This window comes from Anabrus simplex, chromosome 8 (genome assembly GCF_040414725.1).
Source record: "Anabrus simplex isolate iqAnaSimp1 chromosome 8, ASM4041472v1, whole genome shotgun sequence".
In the NCBI taxonomy this organism is placed as follows: Eukaryota; Metazoa; Arthropoda; class Insecta; order Orthoptera; family Tettigoniidae; genus Anabrus; species Anabrus simplex.
Window position 1 is genome coordinate 10,153,537 of NC_090272.1, and position 18,230 is coordinate 10,171,766.

General features: G+C 41.1%; 1 protein-coding gene across 1 annotated transcript in view; it reads right to left on the reverse strand.

Annotated features, from left to right (window-relative positions):
• Nucleotides 1-17,966, reverse strand: part of LOC137496917 (putative serine protease F56F10.1) — a 37,430-nt gene extending 19,464 nt beyond the window's left edge. The window contains exons 1-5 of the mRNA XM_068228970.1: nt 17,806-17,966; nt 14,355-14,527; nt 9,861-10,084; nt 6,693-6,828; nt 772-1,046 (exon numbers count right to left, since the gene is read on the reverse strand). Of these exons, the coding sequence (XP_068085071.1) occupies nt 772-1,046; nt 6,693-6,828; nt 9,861-10,084; nt 14,355-14,527; nt 17,806-17,955 (958 nt within the window). The 5' untranslated portion in view covers nt 17,956-17,966. The remainder of the gene's footprint in view (nt 1-771; nt 1,047-6,692; nt 6,829-9,860; nt 10,085-14,354; nt 14,528-17,805) is intronic.
• Between the last annotated feature and the right edge of the window lie 264 nt (nt 17,967-18,230).

The following is an 18,230-nucleotide window of genomic DNA, read 5'->3' on the forward strand; positions in this document are numbered from 1 at the left end:
CTATCATAATAGATCGTTCAATCTTCAGGCTCTCCTCAGAGAACAGCAGTGGCTCATTCGTCAGCATAAACGCCTTTGTATCAGGTTTGATCGGCTGAGGCAGCGGCTCCTTGCTATGGTTGACAGTGTCATAGGCTGCATCTCTGATCTCCCCAGATTCATAGCTGTCTTCGATTCATTGTGTTTGGCCGGAAACCGGGATACGATATTCTATTAAGAACTATTCATTCGAGTACTGTGTAGAGATGGTCAAAAGATTCTTGGGTCACTAGGTTTCTTTCCAGGTTCCTTAGAGCGACTACTTTTGGTCTACTCCAAGTACCCGTATATTCCCTGCTCAAGGAAATTCAGTGCGACACTTGAATCAAATTGAGGAGCAAAGATAACACCAGGCCTGTAGGCAGAAGTAATTCTGTTTTAAACTTTACCATCCACGACTTAAACATAATTTTAAACTTTTCTTCTTTTTATTTTACGTCGAAACTAGGGAACTATTTTTTATACCATCATGTTTAACCACGCCTACCACAGAATCAATAGACTGTCTTCAGGGGGTTAGAAATGGAGGATGAGGAAGATGTTGTTTACTGGCGAACCAATTCCAGTGTCTCTTCGAAAATGGTTAGAACCCACACCAAGTTCAGCTTTCTGTCCTATGTAGGGACTAAAGAGGGTGCACAGAGAGTGATCACCACCACCGGGCATTTCACTGGTTTGAACTAACTAATCAACATTTATCAACTGTCTTTATCTTAGTAACTAGATACTTACAATAATCTTCGCGTGACCACTTTAGGAAGTCAGTATCGAAGGCTCTTCTTATAACAGACTCTAGAGCGCCGGTTCGTCCACTTAATCGGTAGTTATTTATGAGGATCTCCAAGGTTGATTTTCCGTGAGTGTTTCTTGTTATCAAATTGCACACCTCAGAGGTATATGGAAGATAGTACTCCAGAGATTGAATATTTTTCCCGTTTACACCAGACATTTTTTCGGCTAATTTCTGATGGAAATGTTCACCTTTATGTGGATAATACCGAGCAATCCTGGAAATTTAAAATAGATACATTAATAATTTACAAAACAGTAATCAACGTATGCACCACCACTTCCTACTTCCTCTTAACACCATAATCGCCACCACCACTACCGCTCTTAATCTTATCGTCCAGTTATTGTTCATAATAATGGTTCCTAGGTGTACTTTCTTTCAAACCACAACATCTTTCATTTTTCACCTCCTGTTGGTGGGGAACACCCACTTGTTTTAAAGGTGAAATAAAGGATTCCATATTGGAGCGGGGGTTGAGTCTAGCATTGTTACCACTTACTCTTCCCACCCCGACAACATTAGGTTTCTAAGTCTAGGGAGTCTTTCATTCCCATGCCCGTCCTTTAGCCGATACTTTCATTTCGGAAATATCGGACCTCTTCCTTTTTTCCTTTGGTTGACGTCAGTACGGGGCTTGTCTGCAGGTTTAATTTTCCCCCAGTCGCAAGTTTCGGGTCACCGCGAGATGAGATGTTTCCCTCTCCTACCTCAACACTCAGGGCTCTGTCGAAAGCCAGCAATGTATTTTCCTAATACCAGAATCCCTATCAACTTACCATTTAAAACGTTGAAGTTGTAAGCAAAGAAAATCATATACGCCAATTGATTTGGACAGTGAAAGTCGCGGACGAGTATCACGATTTCTGGTTCACTCAAAATTTGTTTCCTCTTGCGGTTAAGATAGCAACTAAGAACATAATTTACAAGCAAGTAGTTAGCAATCAGAATTAAAATTGGTTGTTTAAAAAAGATTGTTCCACTTTGTGCATTACTTGTTCAAATACGTTTTTATATATTATTGTTCATTTTGGCGTTTTCCATAAGTTTTAAAAAAATAATAATACCGGACAAAGCTGAGTACCCAGCTGATGCTTGCCAGTGCACTTCGGGTTCGAACCAAAATCACTGCCACCTACACTGCCGTGAAACGTCTGCCACAGCGGAGTGGTTATCACCTAGTAAAGTGTTTAAAGTGGTTACCAATGAAAATATCTGCAAGGTGATGCCATAGAAATTATTATGATGCGGCTGTGAATTTGTGTGGTGGTGAACATTCCCTTCTTGTAAGATATATTCTTACAAATGTACGATTTGTTATTGTGTTTTTTGTGTCATACGATGTTATCTGCTATTCATATCCTTTTATTGCGGAAATTCTTAGCTATTTGCATACGACAATTTTGTGGCTAAGAGGGCAGCCTTCTTATTGTTTGGCGTTCATTGTGCACTGAGTGTTTGCCTACTGCCAAAAGAGCAGCTAATGATACTCACAACCAGGCACTATGCGTCATGAGTCCATTCAACGCATGAAGTAGCTTATGTTAATATTCTTTTTTTCGTCTTAACCGTATAGCCATGACATGACATATAAGAAATGCTGAGTATTTTGATAAACATTTTTTATAGTGCGATATATAAACACACTTACAAGCATAGTTGTACATTATAGCATTCTACAACCCATCTAATTTAGTAAGTTTTGCGGACAGTGATTCATTATCAAAATTAATAATTCCAATTAAGATAGGCCCAAAAGTAAATTTTTCAGGTGGAAAAAAATACACGCAACATCTGAGGGAAGTTCTGTAAATCTGTTAAAATACATGTTAGTGAAGCTCATCCCGAAGCACACAGGCAAAAATTACTAAGAAATTGGGCACCGTAACATGCAACCGCTCTTGACAAGTATCTGACACACGAACAAATACAGATGCTAGGAAATTATGGGAAGGTCTTAACCGAAGACACGTCATGAAATTAAGTGTATTGTATCCGACGTAACCTCCTTTTCCCTCTCTCCGATGAACACACTATCAGGCCTTCAACATCCGGCTGTAAAGTATTATAATATCCCTAAAATTGGGGCAAAATTCAGGGATTTGCCTATTCACAGAGCTACAACCCAGCTCGAGGATCTAACAGAGAAAAAGAAAAGGAGAAGTTGTCTCACAGTATAACTACTGTATTATAATCACAGGAAATGTGTTGTTTGAATCCCGCAGTAATTCGTCTCTTCAAATGCATGAAATTGAGGAATATTTTGCAGAAATATTTGAAAAGGATTATAATGAGATACTTTTGGTTGCGAGTAATTTTAATCCAATTAATCCAAACATAATGGAACTGTTTGAAGTGGACATGAACGAAGCCCTTTCCAGAATTCGTCTTGACACAGCACCCGGCGCAGATAGAGTGTTGGTTCGAGTCCTATAACATCTAAAGGCAGATAAATTTATCTCATTGCTAGGAATCGCCATGATTCGATACGGAATCGTGCCACATGCTTTTAATATTGGAAGAACAATTCTGATTAGACGCCTATGACGATTTACTGTGTTATAAGAAGAACCATGGAACGTGTTATAGACAAGAAGCTTCGTATTTACATATGATTTCATCCCCCCAGAGAGGATTTCTTCCATCTTCCGATACCCACATAAAGAAATCTCTGATCAATGGATGTTTCAAAAAAGCTAAGTCTATGAAAATGAACTTCTGTTCTGATTTCTAGATGTCAGTAAATACTTTGGTTCTGTCGGGTTATGATCATATTCCATGATCTCTAGCTTCCTGTAGGAATGCCTGAAAATGTAAGCAATAAGTCAAGAATCATCCAGCCAAAAAGAAGAGTTACTCACCCCCTTGTGTGTTTAATCTGTCTTACGTTAAAAGAGCTTTCTAAGCATGATTTTCTTATTTTCACGGTTTTTAAGTAGTCGACGGATTACAAAAGCTGTCTTGTTTAGCTTGTGCTGATGACATAGCTCTCATAGAAAAAGACGAAGCCAGTATCATTAGCCTTATCTTCCAAGCAGAAAACTCTTTAGCAACAATTGGCCTAAAGATCAATCCACATAAAACCAAAGTAATTTGTATGAGAAGTGGAATTCTGTCCTGCTTAAATCCTCACTGTAGACGGGCACAGCATACATTCATTGACATCTAATGAATAACGTATTAAATACCCTGGATGTAATTTCAATGATGAGATTGTATTTGACGAGGGAACGGTAATTGTTGACTTAACGACAAACATTACGAAGTTATGCACCTCTCCTTTGCTGAAACCGGATCAAAATATATCCATCATGAATCAGTATATGCCCTTTATTTACACTGACTGACAGAGCAAATGCAACACCAAGAAGGAGTGGTCAGAACTTTATGCCAATTGCAGGGTAGACTGACGTCACTGAGGTATGCTCATGATGCGAAATGCGCCGCTGTGCTCCGCACGTAGCGAACGATAAATGGGACACGGCGTTGGCGAATGGCCCACTTCGTACCGTGATTTCTCAGCCGACAGTCATTGTAGAACGTGTTGTCGTGTGCCACAGGACACGTGTATAGCTAAGAATGCCAGGCCGCCGTCAACGGAGGCATTTCTAGCAGACAGACGACTTTACGAGGGGTATGGTGATCGGGCTTAGAAGGGCAGGTTGGTCGCTTCGTCAAATCGCAGCCGATACCCATAGGGATGTGTCCACGGTGCAGCGCCTGTGGCGAAGATGGTTGGCGCAGGGACATGTGGCACGTGCGAGGGGACCAGGCGCAGCCCGAGTGACGTCAGCACGCGAGGATCGGCGCATCCGCCGCCAAGCGGTGGCAGCCCCGCACGCCACGTCAACTGCCATTCTTCAGCATGTGCAAGACACCCTGGCTGTTCCAATATCGACCAGAACAATTTCCCGTCGATTGGTTGAAGGAGGCCTGCACTCCCGGCGTCCGCTCAGAAGACTACCATTGACTCCACAGCATAGACGTGCACGCCTGGCATGGTGCAGGGCTAGAGCGACTTGGATGAGGGAATGGCGGAACGTCGTGTTCTCCGATGAGTCACGCTTCTGTTCTGTCAGTGATAGTCACCGCAGACGAGTGTGGCGTCGGCGTGGAGAAAGGTCAAATCCGGCAGTAACTGTGGAGCGCCCTACCGCTAGACAACGCGGCATCATGGTTTGGGGCGCTATTGCGTATGATTCCACGTCACCTCTAGTGCGTATTCAAGGCACGTTAAATTCCCACCGCTACGTGCAGCATGTGCTGCGGCCGGTGGCACTCCCGTACCTTCAGGGGCTGCCCAATGCTCTGTTTCAGCAGGATAATGCCCGCCCACACACTGCTCGTATCTCCCAACAGGCTCTACGAGGTGTACAGATGCTTCCGTGGCCAGCGTACTCTCCGGATCTCTCACCAATCGAACACGTGTGGGATCTCATTGGACGCCGTTTGCAAACTCTGCCCCAGCCTCGTACGGACGACCAACTGTGGCAAATGGTTGACAGAGAATGGAGAACCATCCCTCAGGACACCATTCGCACTCTTATTGACTCTGTACCTCGACGTGTTTCTGCGTGCATCGCCGCTCGCGGTGGTCCTACATCCTACTGAGTCGATGCCGTGCGCATTGTGTAACCTGCATATCGGTTTGAAATAAACATCAATTATTCGTCCGTGCCGTCTCTGTTTTTTCCCCAACTTTCAACCCTTTCGAACCAATCTTCCTTGGTGTTGCATTTGCTCTGTCAGTCAGTATATACCCTCTTCAATGTACTCCATTAAGTAAAATAAAAAATAGCTTTCTGGAAGATGTTGATAAGCTGTTAAAAGGCGGAGTCAAAGAAATTACTCGCCTCTTTTATAACCACTCTCCAAAACATTTTCGATAAATGGGAAACACCTGCAGCCGTCTTCTTCGTGTTAGAGACGATCACCTTCTCGCCATCAGAGACTTAAGGGCAGGGAAGGAGTCAGATAATGATGATACTAGTAATCGATTCACTGGTCGGCGAATTCGTAAATTACAACGAGAACAAAACTTCCGCACTTGAGCCTACTCTTTAAGAGGAAAAGGCATTGAAGATTATGTCGGTAACCCTAAAGCAAAATTCTGGATAAGTAATAAGAAAGGACTGTCAAACTCTGAATGTGCAATTGCTCTCAAAATGTCCTGCAACATCTGGACGGTTCGAGAAGTTCCTAGCAGATGTCCTGGCACAATCTTCTGCCGCCATCCACACTGTGGTGAGAATGATGCTCTTCGTCATGTGTTAGAATACTGCGGCAAAGGAGAATTGCTAAGGAACACCCGTCATCACAGAGTGAGAGTAACTTTAGCCTCTGCGATGAGAGATCTGTAGCGTCCCAACAGAAGAGAAGATATTGTTGCAATCCACCAACAGACTCCAACAGCTGTTATTCTTGATGTAACCATCCGGTTTGAAAGAAACTTTTTCCAGGCCAAGAAAGTTGACTAGGAAAATAACAGCATCCAATATCTGATTGAGAGACATAACATTCGCCCGTAATAGGTCTGCTATTTGGAAGCAGAGGCAGAGTATATAAGCATACATGGGGAATATTGAAAATATTTGGAATCCGGCACACAACTTTAGAAAAAAATATAGTGGACATTTTAAAAGATTCGATAACAATCTTAAATGATCATTTATACTACTCCTAAATGATAAATCATCTAGTGTTTCATTTCTGTACAAAAAGTTTAATATTTTCGGTTATCATCGCCCAAATTGTAAACATTCAGGATCCTTGTATCATTTACACTTTATGAGCTGATGTCGTTTGAAAAATATATAGATAACTTTTCTTCAGGAATCGTTAAATGATACAATATTCTACTCACCCGAACATGCTGGCGAGCTTCCTTTGCCCCTCAGGAGTCTTCTCAAGCGTAGTAAATTCCTCACTGGCTTCTACTAATTTCTGGTGACATAGCGGAGCTTTCTTCTTTAGTACCTCCCCGACGAATTCATAATATTCTGAAACGAAAGAAGAACTTCGCATAGAGAACTTCACCGCAACTTTACACCTACCGTACAACCCACTCCGCGACGCCCCGTGAGGGTATGTGGTACACTGCATCCACAGTATCGTAACAGCCGACTCTAGGCCTCTTGCTGCGTATCACAAATACATGTGACGGGCTGCGAACTCTCATTTTTCCTAGTCATCTCTTGCTTTTCCCGAACACGACGGTGTTAGATTTGTGAGCGGTAGAGAGTCTTTATGGCCATTCACTTTACTTTGCCGATAACTTAATTCTATGAAGGATCAAAACTGTTCTTTATGTGACCAGACCATGGCGTCAAGCTGTATCTGCCTCATCAAACAACCACCAGAAATACTCCCACCTGAATTATCTATATATTAAAAAAGTTTACTAAAATGAGCTTTGCCAACTCTGTCCGTTCTACTTGACCGAATCGCTTAATTTTTATTCGATTCTCTCCGGAATTACCTACCGGTGAATCATCAGGCGTTAATTGGTCTCCACCTTAAGTCAGCGTTGAGTAAATGGCCACTCGGATAATTGCAGGCGATAGCTTAACTTAGCCCGCAATACATTCCGTACTTAGTGGGTTGCACACAATTAAGGAGAAATTGGTTTGGGTCAAGACATCGGCGAAGTATTGAGATTAACTGTGACGACGACTAGCTACATGCTATATGGAGAGAAAGGCAATCCTACCATATGTTAGTTATCGGGATCGCTGATATGCATACTCACACTCCTAATCGGGGAGGAGAAAGGGTCAAAAAGCTAATGTCCATAATGACCGAGATTATGTATTACGTATTTATGATTTATATATGTACGTATGTTCCATCATAGCTCTCAACCATACATATGACTTACAATCTGGAGCAAAATACTGTGGGGATAAGACTCCACTAAGGTCGGGTGTTGGGAGGGTCTGACATGTTAAAATCATCAAGAACAACCAATATTATTGTCCAATCCATCATTTTAGGTCTCGGTGAGACAAACAGTGACACTCTGGATGCACTTCAAATCCCATTTCAAACTCTATCGGCATGAGGAGTGGGTGGAAGACGTTGAAAAAGAACATGTCCCAAATTATCGATATTAGCGCTGTTTCGCAGTTCGCTAGGCTGATTGGCGACGTTGTCCGTTGGAAACGCGAACATCATTCTGTATCTAGAGGGCGACGCTTTATTTTAATATTTATTTGAAGGGATCATCTACTTCCCAGACAGTATGGGCTGAATAAAGACAAAACATAACTCTAGAACTAATAAACGACTTCGTAAAATACCAACATCACCAAAAATCTACAAAAATCACTTGACACATAATTAAGAAGTAATGAACACCCTTGCCATCTATCCTGCACGACCTCCCTTGCTCAACTCTTGTTCTTTTCCGACACTCGACGCCTACATCCTTCTTGGCCGTTGTCTTTCTTTTCCCGATAAATTCACTTTTCGAAGCGTCGGATCCGTTCAATATTTTGCCCAGTTGTACTTCCTCTTTGAACAGTAATCACCACCACAATTAGTGTTACATAGAAGATGATTTCCCAGTTATACTTCCTCATAAAACAGTAATCACCACCACCACCTGAAACTAGACATTCAAAAACTAGCCGGGTAGCGCACGGAATCAATTTTATATCAAGACATACCATCTGACCTATTTATAACGGAGCACCACGGCTCCCCTCGTCTCTCTTAAGACAGGATGGTGCGCAGTTGTAGCTCCTCCATCAAACAACCACCAACAATGCTCCCTTCTTATTCATCTCTCTTAAGACAGGATGGTGCGCAGTTGTAACTCCTCCATCAAACAACCACCAACAATGGTCCCACCTTATTCATCTCTCTTAAGACAGGATGGTGGGCAGTTGTAACTCCTCCATCAAACAACCACCAACAATGGTCCCACCTTATTCATCTCTCTTAAGACAGGATGGTGGGCAGTTGTAACTCCTCCAGCAAACAACTACCAACAATGGTCCCACCTTATTCATCTCTCTTAAGACAGGATGGTGGGCAGTTGTAACTCCTCCAGCAAACAACTACCAACAATGGTCCCACCTTGTTCATCTCTTTTAAGACAGGATGGTGGGCAGTTGTAACTCCTCCATCAAACAACCACCAACCATGTTCCCATCTTAAGCATCTCTCTTAAGATAGTGTAGTGCGTAGTTGTAGCTCCTCCATCAAACAACCACCAACCATGCTCCCATCTTAAGCATCTCTCTTAAGGTAGTATGGTGCGCAGTTGTAGCTCCTCCTTCAAACAACCACCAACTATGGCCCTTTTTAGGCATCTCTCTTAAGACAGGATGGTGCGCAGTTGTAGCTCCTCCATCAAACAACCACCAACCATGCTCCCATCTTAAGCATCTCTCTTAAGATAGTACGGTGCGCAGTTGTAGCTCCTCCTTCAAACAACCACCAACCATGCTCCCATCTTAAGCATCTCTCTTAAGATAGTATAGTGCGCTGTTGTAGCTCCTCCATCAAACAACCACCAACCATGCTCCCTTCTTAAGCATCTCTCTTAAGACAGGATGGTGCGCAGTTGTAGCTCCTCCATCAAACAACTACCAACAATGCTCCCACCTTATTCATCTCTTTTAAGACAGGATGGTGGGCACTTTTAACTCCTCCATCAAACAACCACCAACTATGGTCCCACCTTATTCATCTCTCTTAAGACAGGACGGTGGGCACTTGTAACTCCTCCATCAAACAACCACCAACTATGGTCCCACCTTATTCATCTCTCTTAAGACAGGATGGTGGGCAGTTGTAACTCCTCCATCAAACAACTACCAACAATGCTCCCACCTTATTCATCTTTCTTAAGACAGGACGGTGGGCAGTTGTAACTCCTCCATCAAACAACTACCAACAATGCTCCCACCTTGTTGACCTCCTTTATTTGCATTAGCTGGAGCATCCCGTCTCATAGAGTGGGAATTATATTCTATTTATTGATTTCGTGTGCTTTCGATTGTCTATATCTGATATGAATACTCACCATAGAAGTCCGCTTTAAGCAACAACGGAGCACTGCCTGCGATGGCGCCTTGTACCAAGTGAGGGTATTTCTGTCTCATCCACGTCGCCAGATTGCCAGCATATGAGCATCCACTTACTATCCATGGACTATTTGGGTACTGTTCTTTTTGAGCTTGTATGAAATATGCAATATCCTCCAGAGCCTGTTCTGAGCTCAGATACCTTGGTTCGCTGTAAAAAGGGCTGAAACATCAAATATTGTATTTTGTTTAATGTGTAAGTTACCACGAACTAAGTGTTACTACTATTATAGGCGACTAAATTTAGATACATTTTACAACTACATCGTAGCAGATTACGTACACACATTTTGAAGTATTCTCTGAACAATTTGAATTACATTCCATTCCGTCATACATGCACTGACTCACACGACCTTAAACTGCCTAAATTTCTTTAATGTATCAAACGACATAGAACCTGATAGTGTGTCACTACATCCCACCAGTTATTTAAAATACCGTCCAGTTGTTGTTCCGGTCTGACTGGTTTAATGCAGCAGTCCGTGACACCCAATACCAACCTACATTTGCTCCAACCCGTTCTTCATATTCATACCTTGGTCTACTCTCACTACACTTCCCTCTCAAACCACCTGAACAAGTCCTGTGTTACTTAAGATGTACCCTGTCATTCTTCTGTTCAAATTTCGCCAAATCATTCTTCTCTCACCAATTCTATTCAGTATTTCTTCATTCGCTACCTACCTCACCGCACACATTTGTAGTTAGGCTTTAGATTCATAATAGTGAGTGCCGGTGGTTTTCAGGGGGGAGTTAACGTAGCCATTGGTGGAATATTTATGACATGCGTGCGAAAATGTTTAATGAAGAATAGTCATTTTGTGCTGAATGTTGTGATGGAAAGATTGTTTGGAGTGTCAACTTCGAACCTCCTCCTTATTAATAGCACAGTGTCCTTCCCCTATTATTTCTGTATTTTGAAGAATCACCAGTAGAGTTGGTAGAGTGTCGGCCTCCAGATCCCAAGATAGCGGGTTCAAACCCGGCAGAGGTAGTCGGATTTTTGAAGGGCGAAAGAAAGTCCATTCGACACTCCATGTCGTACGATGTCGGCATGTAAAAGATCTCTGGTGACACATTTGGTGTTTACCCGACAAAATTCATTAAAGCCATAGACGCCCAAGAGAGTTTCGGTTTACTCGGTCTGCCATCCAGTGGGCCTACAGTAAAACGGAACGTCGAAATTGACGAGCAGACAGCCAGATGGCGTCAAATTGAAATGTCTGCAGACGGTAGCTGAGGCTATACGATTATTATTATTATTATTATTATTATTATTATTATTATTATTATTATTATTATTATTATTATTATTATTATTATTATTATTATTATTATTATTATTATTATTTAGGCATGAATTTAAGGACGAGTCATCAAATCGTTCTACAATCAGCAGTCATTCGTCAACTTAACCCGACTGAGCAGTTCCTTTTGTGATATCTGTTGATGGATTTGAAGAAATTAGGAAGATCTTGCAATGAGGCTCAACCAGACAGGGATTGTTTCTGTAAAGTAAGACCAGTAATAAGTCACTTAAAGAAAAGTTTCCAAGCTGCTCTGAGTCCCACTAAACCCCAGATAATAGACGAGCACAGGCTGAAATTCAGGATAACGATATTACGAAACAGTATAGACCTGAGTCTTGGTATATTTTCCACTTACTTGGGCAGGCTCCTCACTTTCATCTTCTGTTGGTCAACTCTTCTTCTGTTTCGACATCGACGTTATTAAATTCGCAAGTCTTTAATTTTCACGCCTTTCGTGGCCCTTGTGTTTATTTCTTCCATTTTTACCCTCTGATTAGTGTTAATACAGGATGGTTGCCCAGTCGAACTTCCTCTTAAAAATAATCACCACCATCACCTGTTTATTGTTCTGATGAATGTTTAGAGGGAATGCTTGCCTTTCCTTGAGGTACATGATGGGCTAGAAATAAGGAAGTGTGGGTGTGGCCAGGCATTAGGGAGTATGAGGGAGATAATTAGGATTCCCTCAGAGGACAGGAAGGAAAGTAGGCCTCCATCAAACAATGTACATGATACAGTAGATGTACAAGTGGGATAGGAAGGAAAGGGTGAAATTGTAGAAGACAGGTGGTCTAATGTTTTAAAGGGAAGGAAATTGCAGGATAAGGGCTCTATTCAGGAGCAGAATTCAGACAGGTGTCTGTGAGAAATCGGTACGAGTCACTGTAGGTAGAACAACAGAGGGAAGATAAGGAACGGGCAACTGTTGATGAGAAGTGTGTAAGTAGGAGGTAAGGAAAAGCGATAAAAGGTAAATATAGAGACAAAAAGACAGGTGGCAGAAGGTCATGGGAGGGAGAAAGCTCCTGACCAAGAGGGGAGAAGTTCAAATGAGGCGGGTAGAGTTCAGGCGCTGGTCATGGGGGATTCCATTGTTAGACATGTGGGGAAAGTGTGCGGTGGAAAGGGAACCAGGGTAGAGTATTATGCAGGAGTTAGGTTAAGGCAGATTTTGAGGAAACCAGAAAAGAAGAAGGAGGGAAAGGAGAAGAGTTGGTTGTGTTTCATGTCAGTACCAACAACATAAGGCAAGCAGGTATAAGTACCAACATAGTTGGAGATGTGCGATCTGGAAAATGCAGCATGGGTGAAGTATAAGGAAGAGAAGATTGTTGGTTACGAGGATAATAGAGGAGGTGAGTAAATAATTTACCCATGATAACAACGATATTTGTAATAAGATTCAAAATTTTAAAACTAGAAAAGCGGGTGGAATTGATCAGATTTCGGCGGATATACTAAAGACAATGGGTTGGGATATAGTACCATACCTGCGGTAATTATTTGATTATTTCTTACATGAAGGAGTTTTCCAAATGAATGGAGAGTTGCTATAGTAGCCCCTGTGTATAAGGAGAAGGGTCAGTTTGACATGGATTATATGTAAGCTTTTGAAAAGCATTCTTTCTGATTATATTAGACATGTTTGGTTCGATAGAAGGCAGTTTGGATTTAGGAAAGGTTATTCCACTGAATCTCAACTTGTAGGATTCCAGAAAGATATAGCAGGAATCCTGAATTCTGGAGGTCAAATGGATTGTATCGCGATTGACCCATTTAAAGTATTTGATAGGGTGGATCATGGGAGAGTACTGGCAAAAATGAGAGCAATTTTACTAGACAAAGTAGTGACTGAGTGGGTGGCTATATTTCTATAAAATAGATATCAGAGAATTAGAGTAGGCGGAGGGTAATCAAATCCTGTAATAATTAAGAGGGGAATTTCTCAAGGCATTAATATTGGACCTTTATGTTTTCTTGTATTTATAAATGATATGAGTAAAGAAGTGGAAACAAAGATAAGGTTTTCTGCAGATGATGCTATTCTGTATAGAGTAATGAATAATTTACAAGATTGTGAGCAACTGCAAAATGACCTCGATAATGTTGTGAGATGGACAGCAGGAAATCGTATGATACAAACTGTGTTAAAAGTCAGGTTGTGAGTTTCACAAATACGAAACGTCCTCCCAATTTCAATTACTGCATTGGTGGTATGAAAGTCCCTCTTTGGGATCATTGTAAGTACCTAGGTGTTAATATAACGAAATGTATTCATTGGGATAATCACATAAATGGGATTGTTATTAAAGGGTACAGATCTCTGCACATGGTTATGGGGGTATTTAGGGGTTATAGTAAGGATGAGAAGGAGAGGTCATATAATTCTCTGTAAAGACCCCAACTAGAGTATGGTTCCAGTGCATGAGACCCTCACCAGGATTACTTGACTCAAGAACTGGAAAAGCCAAAGGAAAGCAGTTCGATTTGTTCAGAGTGATTTCCGATAAAAGAATAGCGTCACAAAAATGATGCAAAGTTTGGGCTGTGAAGACTTTGAAGAAAGGAGACGAGCTGCTCAACTAAGTGGGATGTTCCGAACAGTCAATGGAGAGATGGCTTGCAATGACAATAGTAAACGAATATGTTTGAGTGGCGTCTTTAAAAGTAGGAAGGATCACAATTTGAAGATCAAGTTGGAATTCAAGGGGACAAATTGGGGCAAATATTCATTTATAGGAAAGGGACTCAGGGGTTGGAATAATTTACCCAGGGAGGTGTTCAACAAATTTCCTATTTCTTTGAAATCATTTAAGAGAAGGCTAGGAAAATAACAGATAGGGAATCTGTCACCTCGTTGATTGTCCTAAATTGAGATCGGTAGTGACTGTGATAGTGTTTTACTCCAAGACCACAGGCACTAACTTACATGATAAAGTAGATTTTACAGTCACTCTACTACAGTCACCACAAAAAACCTTAAGCTACGATGTCCTAAGCCCCTGGAACATATGTTACATTCATCACTGACAGAAAGCTCCTAGATCTGTTGTCCACATCATTATTCACAATGGGACCCATGGAAAGCTGTAAAAATAAGGACACATCTGGTATACTTGCCTTAAAGGAATACTCTTTCCATAGTAACGATGTTCCAAAGCCATGATCACACCTTGGTATTTGAGTGCAATGCCAGTTAAAAAAGCTGTAGGACCGTCCGTTGGAGTTTCACCCTCAATTTCAAGGAATATGGGTGCACCATCACGATGGAATAAATCTAACTTGAAATATCTCTGAAACAGAGAGGTAAGTTAGTAAGCGATGAAAGTCAAACAATTACAGTAGTTTTAGTTATTCAGGGTCTAAGGTTATTTTACTTATCCTCTACATCTGCCTGTACGAACATATTGACCTACTCACCTGTAAAGAGCCAACCAGGAATGACGATTCCCCTGTGGTGCTATTGGACTAGAAAAAAGAGTGACTAAATGGGTGGCTATATTTCTAGAAAATAGAACTCAGAGAATTAGAGTAGGCGAAGCCTTATCTGACCCTGTAATAATTAAGAGGGGAATTCCTCAAGGCAGTATTATTGAACCTTTATGTTTTCATATATATCGATGATATGTGTAAAGAAGTGGAATCAGAGATAAGGCTGTTTGCAGATGATGTTATTCTGTACAGAGTAATAAATAAGTTGCAAGATTGTGAGCGTCTGCAGGGTGACCTCGATAGTGTTGTGTGATGGACGGTGGGCAATGGTATAATGATAAACAAAGTTAAAAGTCATGTTGTGAGTTTCACAAATAGGAAAAGTCCTCTCAGTTTTAATTACTGCGTTGATGGGGTGAAAGTTCCTTTTGAGGATCGCTGTAAGTACCTAGGTGTTAATATAAGAAAATACCTTCATTGGGGTAATCACATAAATATGATTGTTAATAAAGGGTACAGATCTACTCACCTTTGAGAAACCCTTATCTAATCAAGATTCAGAACCCCCAACACTGGAAGAAGTCAAAGAAATAATTCATTGACTCAAAAATAACAAAGCCCCGGGGGAAGATGTTATAATTGTCGAAATGCTGAAGATAGGAGGTGTAGCCCGGAAAATCCACTCGATTCTTGAGAACATCTGGATCACTGAAGAAATCCCGGAAGATTGGAAATGTGCGCTAATCCATCCACTACACAAGAAAAGGGGTAAAACGAACATCAATAATTATAGAGGAATTCACTTGATACCAGTTGCTTACAAAATATTTTCCGAAGCCCTGCTCACTAGACTTGAGAAACAAACAGACCATCTAATTGGTCAATATCAGACAGGTTTCCGAAAAGAAAGATCTTGTACAGAACAAATCCTTTATCTTTAAACTATCCTCCAAATTCGCAAAACCAGACAAACAGTCACTACTTTTGTAGATTTCAGAAAAGCATATGACTCTATAGACCGTCAAACACTTTTCAGTACTCTAGAAGAAATTCAAGTGGATAAAAAGACAAGAGAATTAATCAAACAAACATTAATTCGCACTTGTTAACACCGGGATCCCTCAAAGGGATGAACTTGGTACTTGAGAAAGTAATCAGGACCTGGGAAAAGGAAACTACAGGAATAACCCTTGGAAGACTACGTAAAGACAGAATTCGCGTGCAATGTCTGTCCTTTGCTGATGACATAGCAATCTTTTCCAATAATAGGCATGAAGCAATTCATTCCATTGAAAAACTACATGAAATTGCCATCCAAACGGGACTTCAAACTTCATATGAGAAAACTCAGTACATGGAAGGAACCTCACGATACTTAGATGGACAACCTATGATAACTAAATTCGGCAAAATTGTTCAAGTGAAACAATTTAAATATTTGGGAGAAATTATTCAGCCCTCTGGTTTAAACCGCGAACCAAATAAAGAAAGAATTTCCAAATTACAGAAAGCATACAGGATCACTTGGAACAGGAATAATAAAAAGTAAATATGTCGGAATGCAAGACTTAGACACTATAATACAGTAATGAAACCTGAAGTGTTGTATGCCTCAGAAACCCTAATTATTGGTGGCGGATCTTCAATCAAAGACATTGAGAAACAAGAAAGGAAAATTTTGAGAAAAGTTTTTGGCCCAGTTTGTATAGATGGAATATGGAGAAAAAAGTCATCCCAGGAGATATACTGTCGTTCAGAAAAAATTTATCACACTTTTCGGAAAAGACGATTGAAATGTTATGGATACATTATCAGAATGAACACTAACACGCTAACTAAAAGAATTCTCAACCTGGCCCTTTCGTCCAGAACCAAGAACAGCTGGCTTTGTGAAATTGAAACAGATCTCCAGGAAATCAACATCTCAGAAGACATTGTACAGGACAGACGAAAATTCAGAACAAAAATCGACAATCACCACTTTGAAGATAAACCCAACACCAGAGCTATTATAACTTGGACGGAAGAACGAAGGAAGAAGCTCAGCGAGAGGATGAAGAGATTTTGGGAGGAAAAGAAGGCCAACACATCAGCTAAGCAAGTTCTCCTGAGTATAACGATGTAAAAAAAAAGGGGGTACAGATCTCTGTACATGATTATGAAGGTATTTAGGGGTTGTAGTAAGGATGTAAAGGAGAGGGCATATAAGTCTCTGGTAAGACCCCAACTAGAGTATGGTTCCAGTGTATGGAACCCTCACCACGATTACTTGATTCAAGAACTGAAACAAAATCCAAAGAAAAGCAGCTCGATTTGTTCTGGGTGATTTCCGACAAAAGAGTAGCGTTACAAAAATGTTGCAAAGTTTGGGCTGGGTAGACTTGGGAGAAAGGAGACGAACTGTTCGACTAAGTGGTATGTTCCGAGCTGTCAGTGGAGAGATGGCGTGGGAGGACATCAACAATTTCTAATTTATTTGCGATCATTTAAGAAAAGGCTAAGAAAACAACAGATAGGGAATCTGCCACTTGGGCGACTGCCCTAAATGCAGATCAGTAATGATTGATTGATTGATTGAATGTGGATCCTCCTGAATTAGGGGTACGTATCCCCTCAAGACATGATTCAGCGAATTGATGACCTGTCATTCAACTTGGTTCCTGAGTGTTGGAGACGTATCACCTCAAGACGTGATACAAAGGACTTATCATCTGCCATTCAACTTGGATAATGCTGAGTGTGGGGGAAGTATCTCATGTCTACTCTAAGACGTGATCCAGAGAACTGATGACCTTATGCCTAGTGTGTCTTTCTTTTCCACGCCCTCCGCTGATTATTCTTCTCTATAACCGTTTCGTCTTACTAGTGTTCTCTAATTTAACTTCCAATCTAACAACAATTGCCTGCAACGACACCTCAGATGTACCTCGAAGGGATCCAGGTAATGTCTGTCTTTCTCCCACTTCGAACAGAAGACGTGAAACCTGTCGTATCCAAGTGTTTCGCAGTTTCCCAAAGCCATTGCAAATACAGCAATGAACATCGAACATCAATGGTCACGACATAGAAAGCGAGTGGACATGAGCACGCAATAAACCACACACAATATTGTAGCCGGAACGTCTGCCTAGGACCTTACCTGTTTAAAGTATTCTACATCGTCGGGATCAAAATGGTCGAGCTTTTGATAGAATACATGTTCCTCAAATTGATTCGTATCTTCCAACGGGAAAGCAGCGGACAGAGTGGTTAGTGCAATGTTGACCAACATTGCGGCACGCAACTCCATTGTTGAATTCCTGGAGAAATAACAGGTCGAGGTGAGTACGTACTTTCAGAAAAATATTAGCAATTTATACATACTTAATGCATCCATTATTCTAAGGTTGAAATTAATTAAAATCATACTTTCAGAAAATTACAGAATAATAAAGAATACAACTAAACAAATTATGCGTAATCTTAAATTTAAATATGTTCGTGATTCAGTAAGTAACTTAAATACGGCTAGTGCCTGGAAAAATCTCGCAGTTATGGGCATTGGTAGAAGGAGGGAAAAGAACC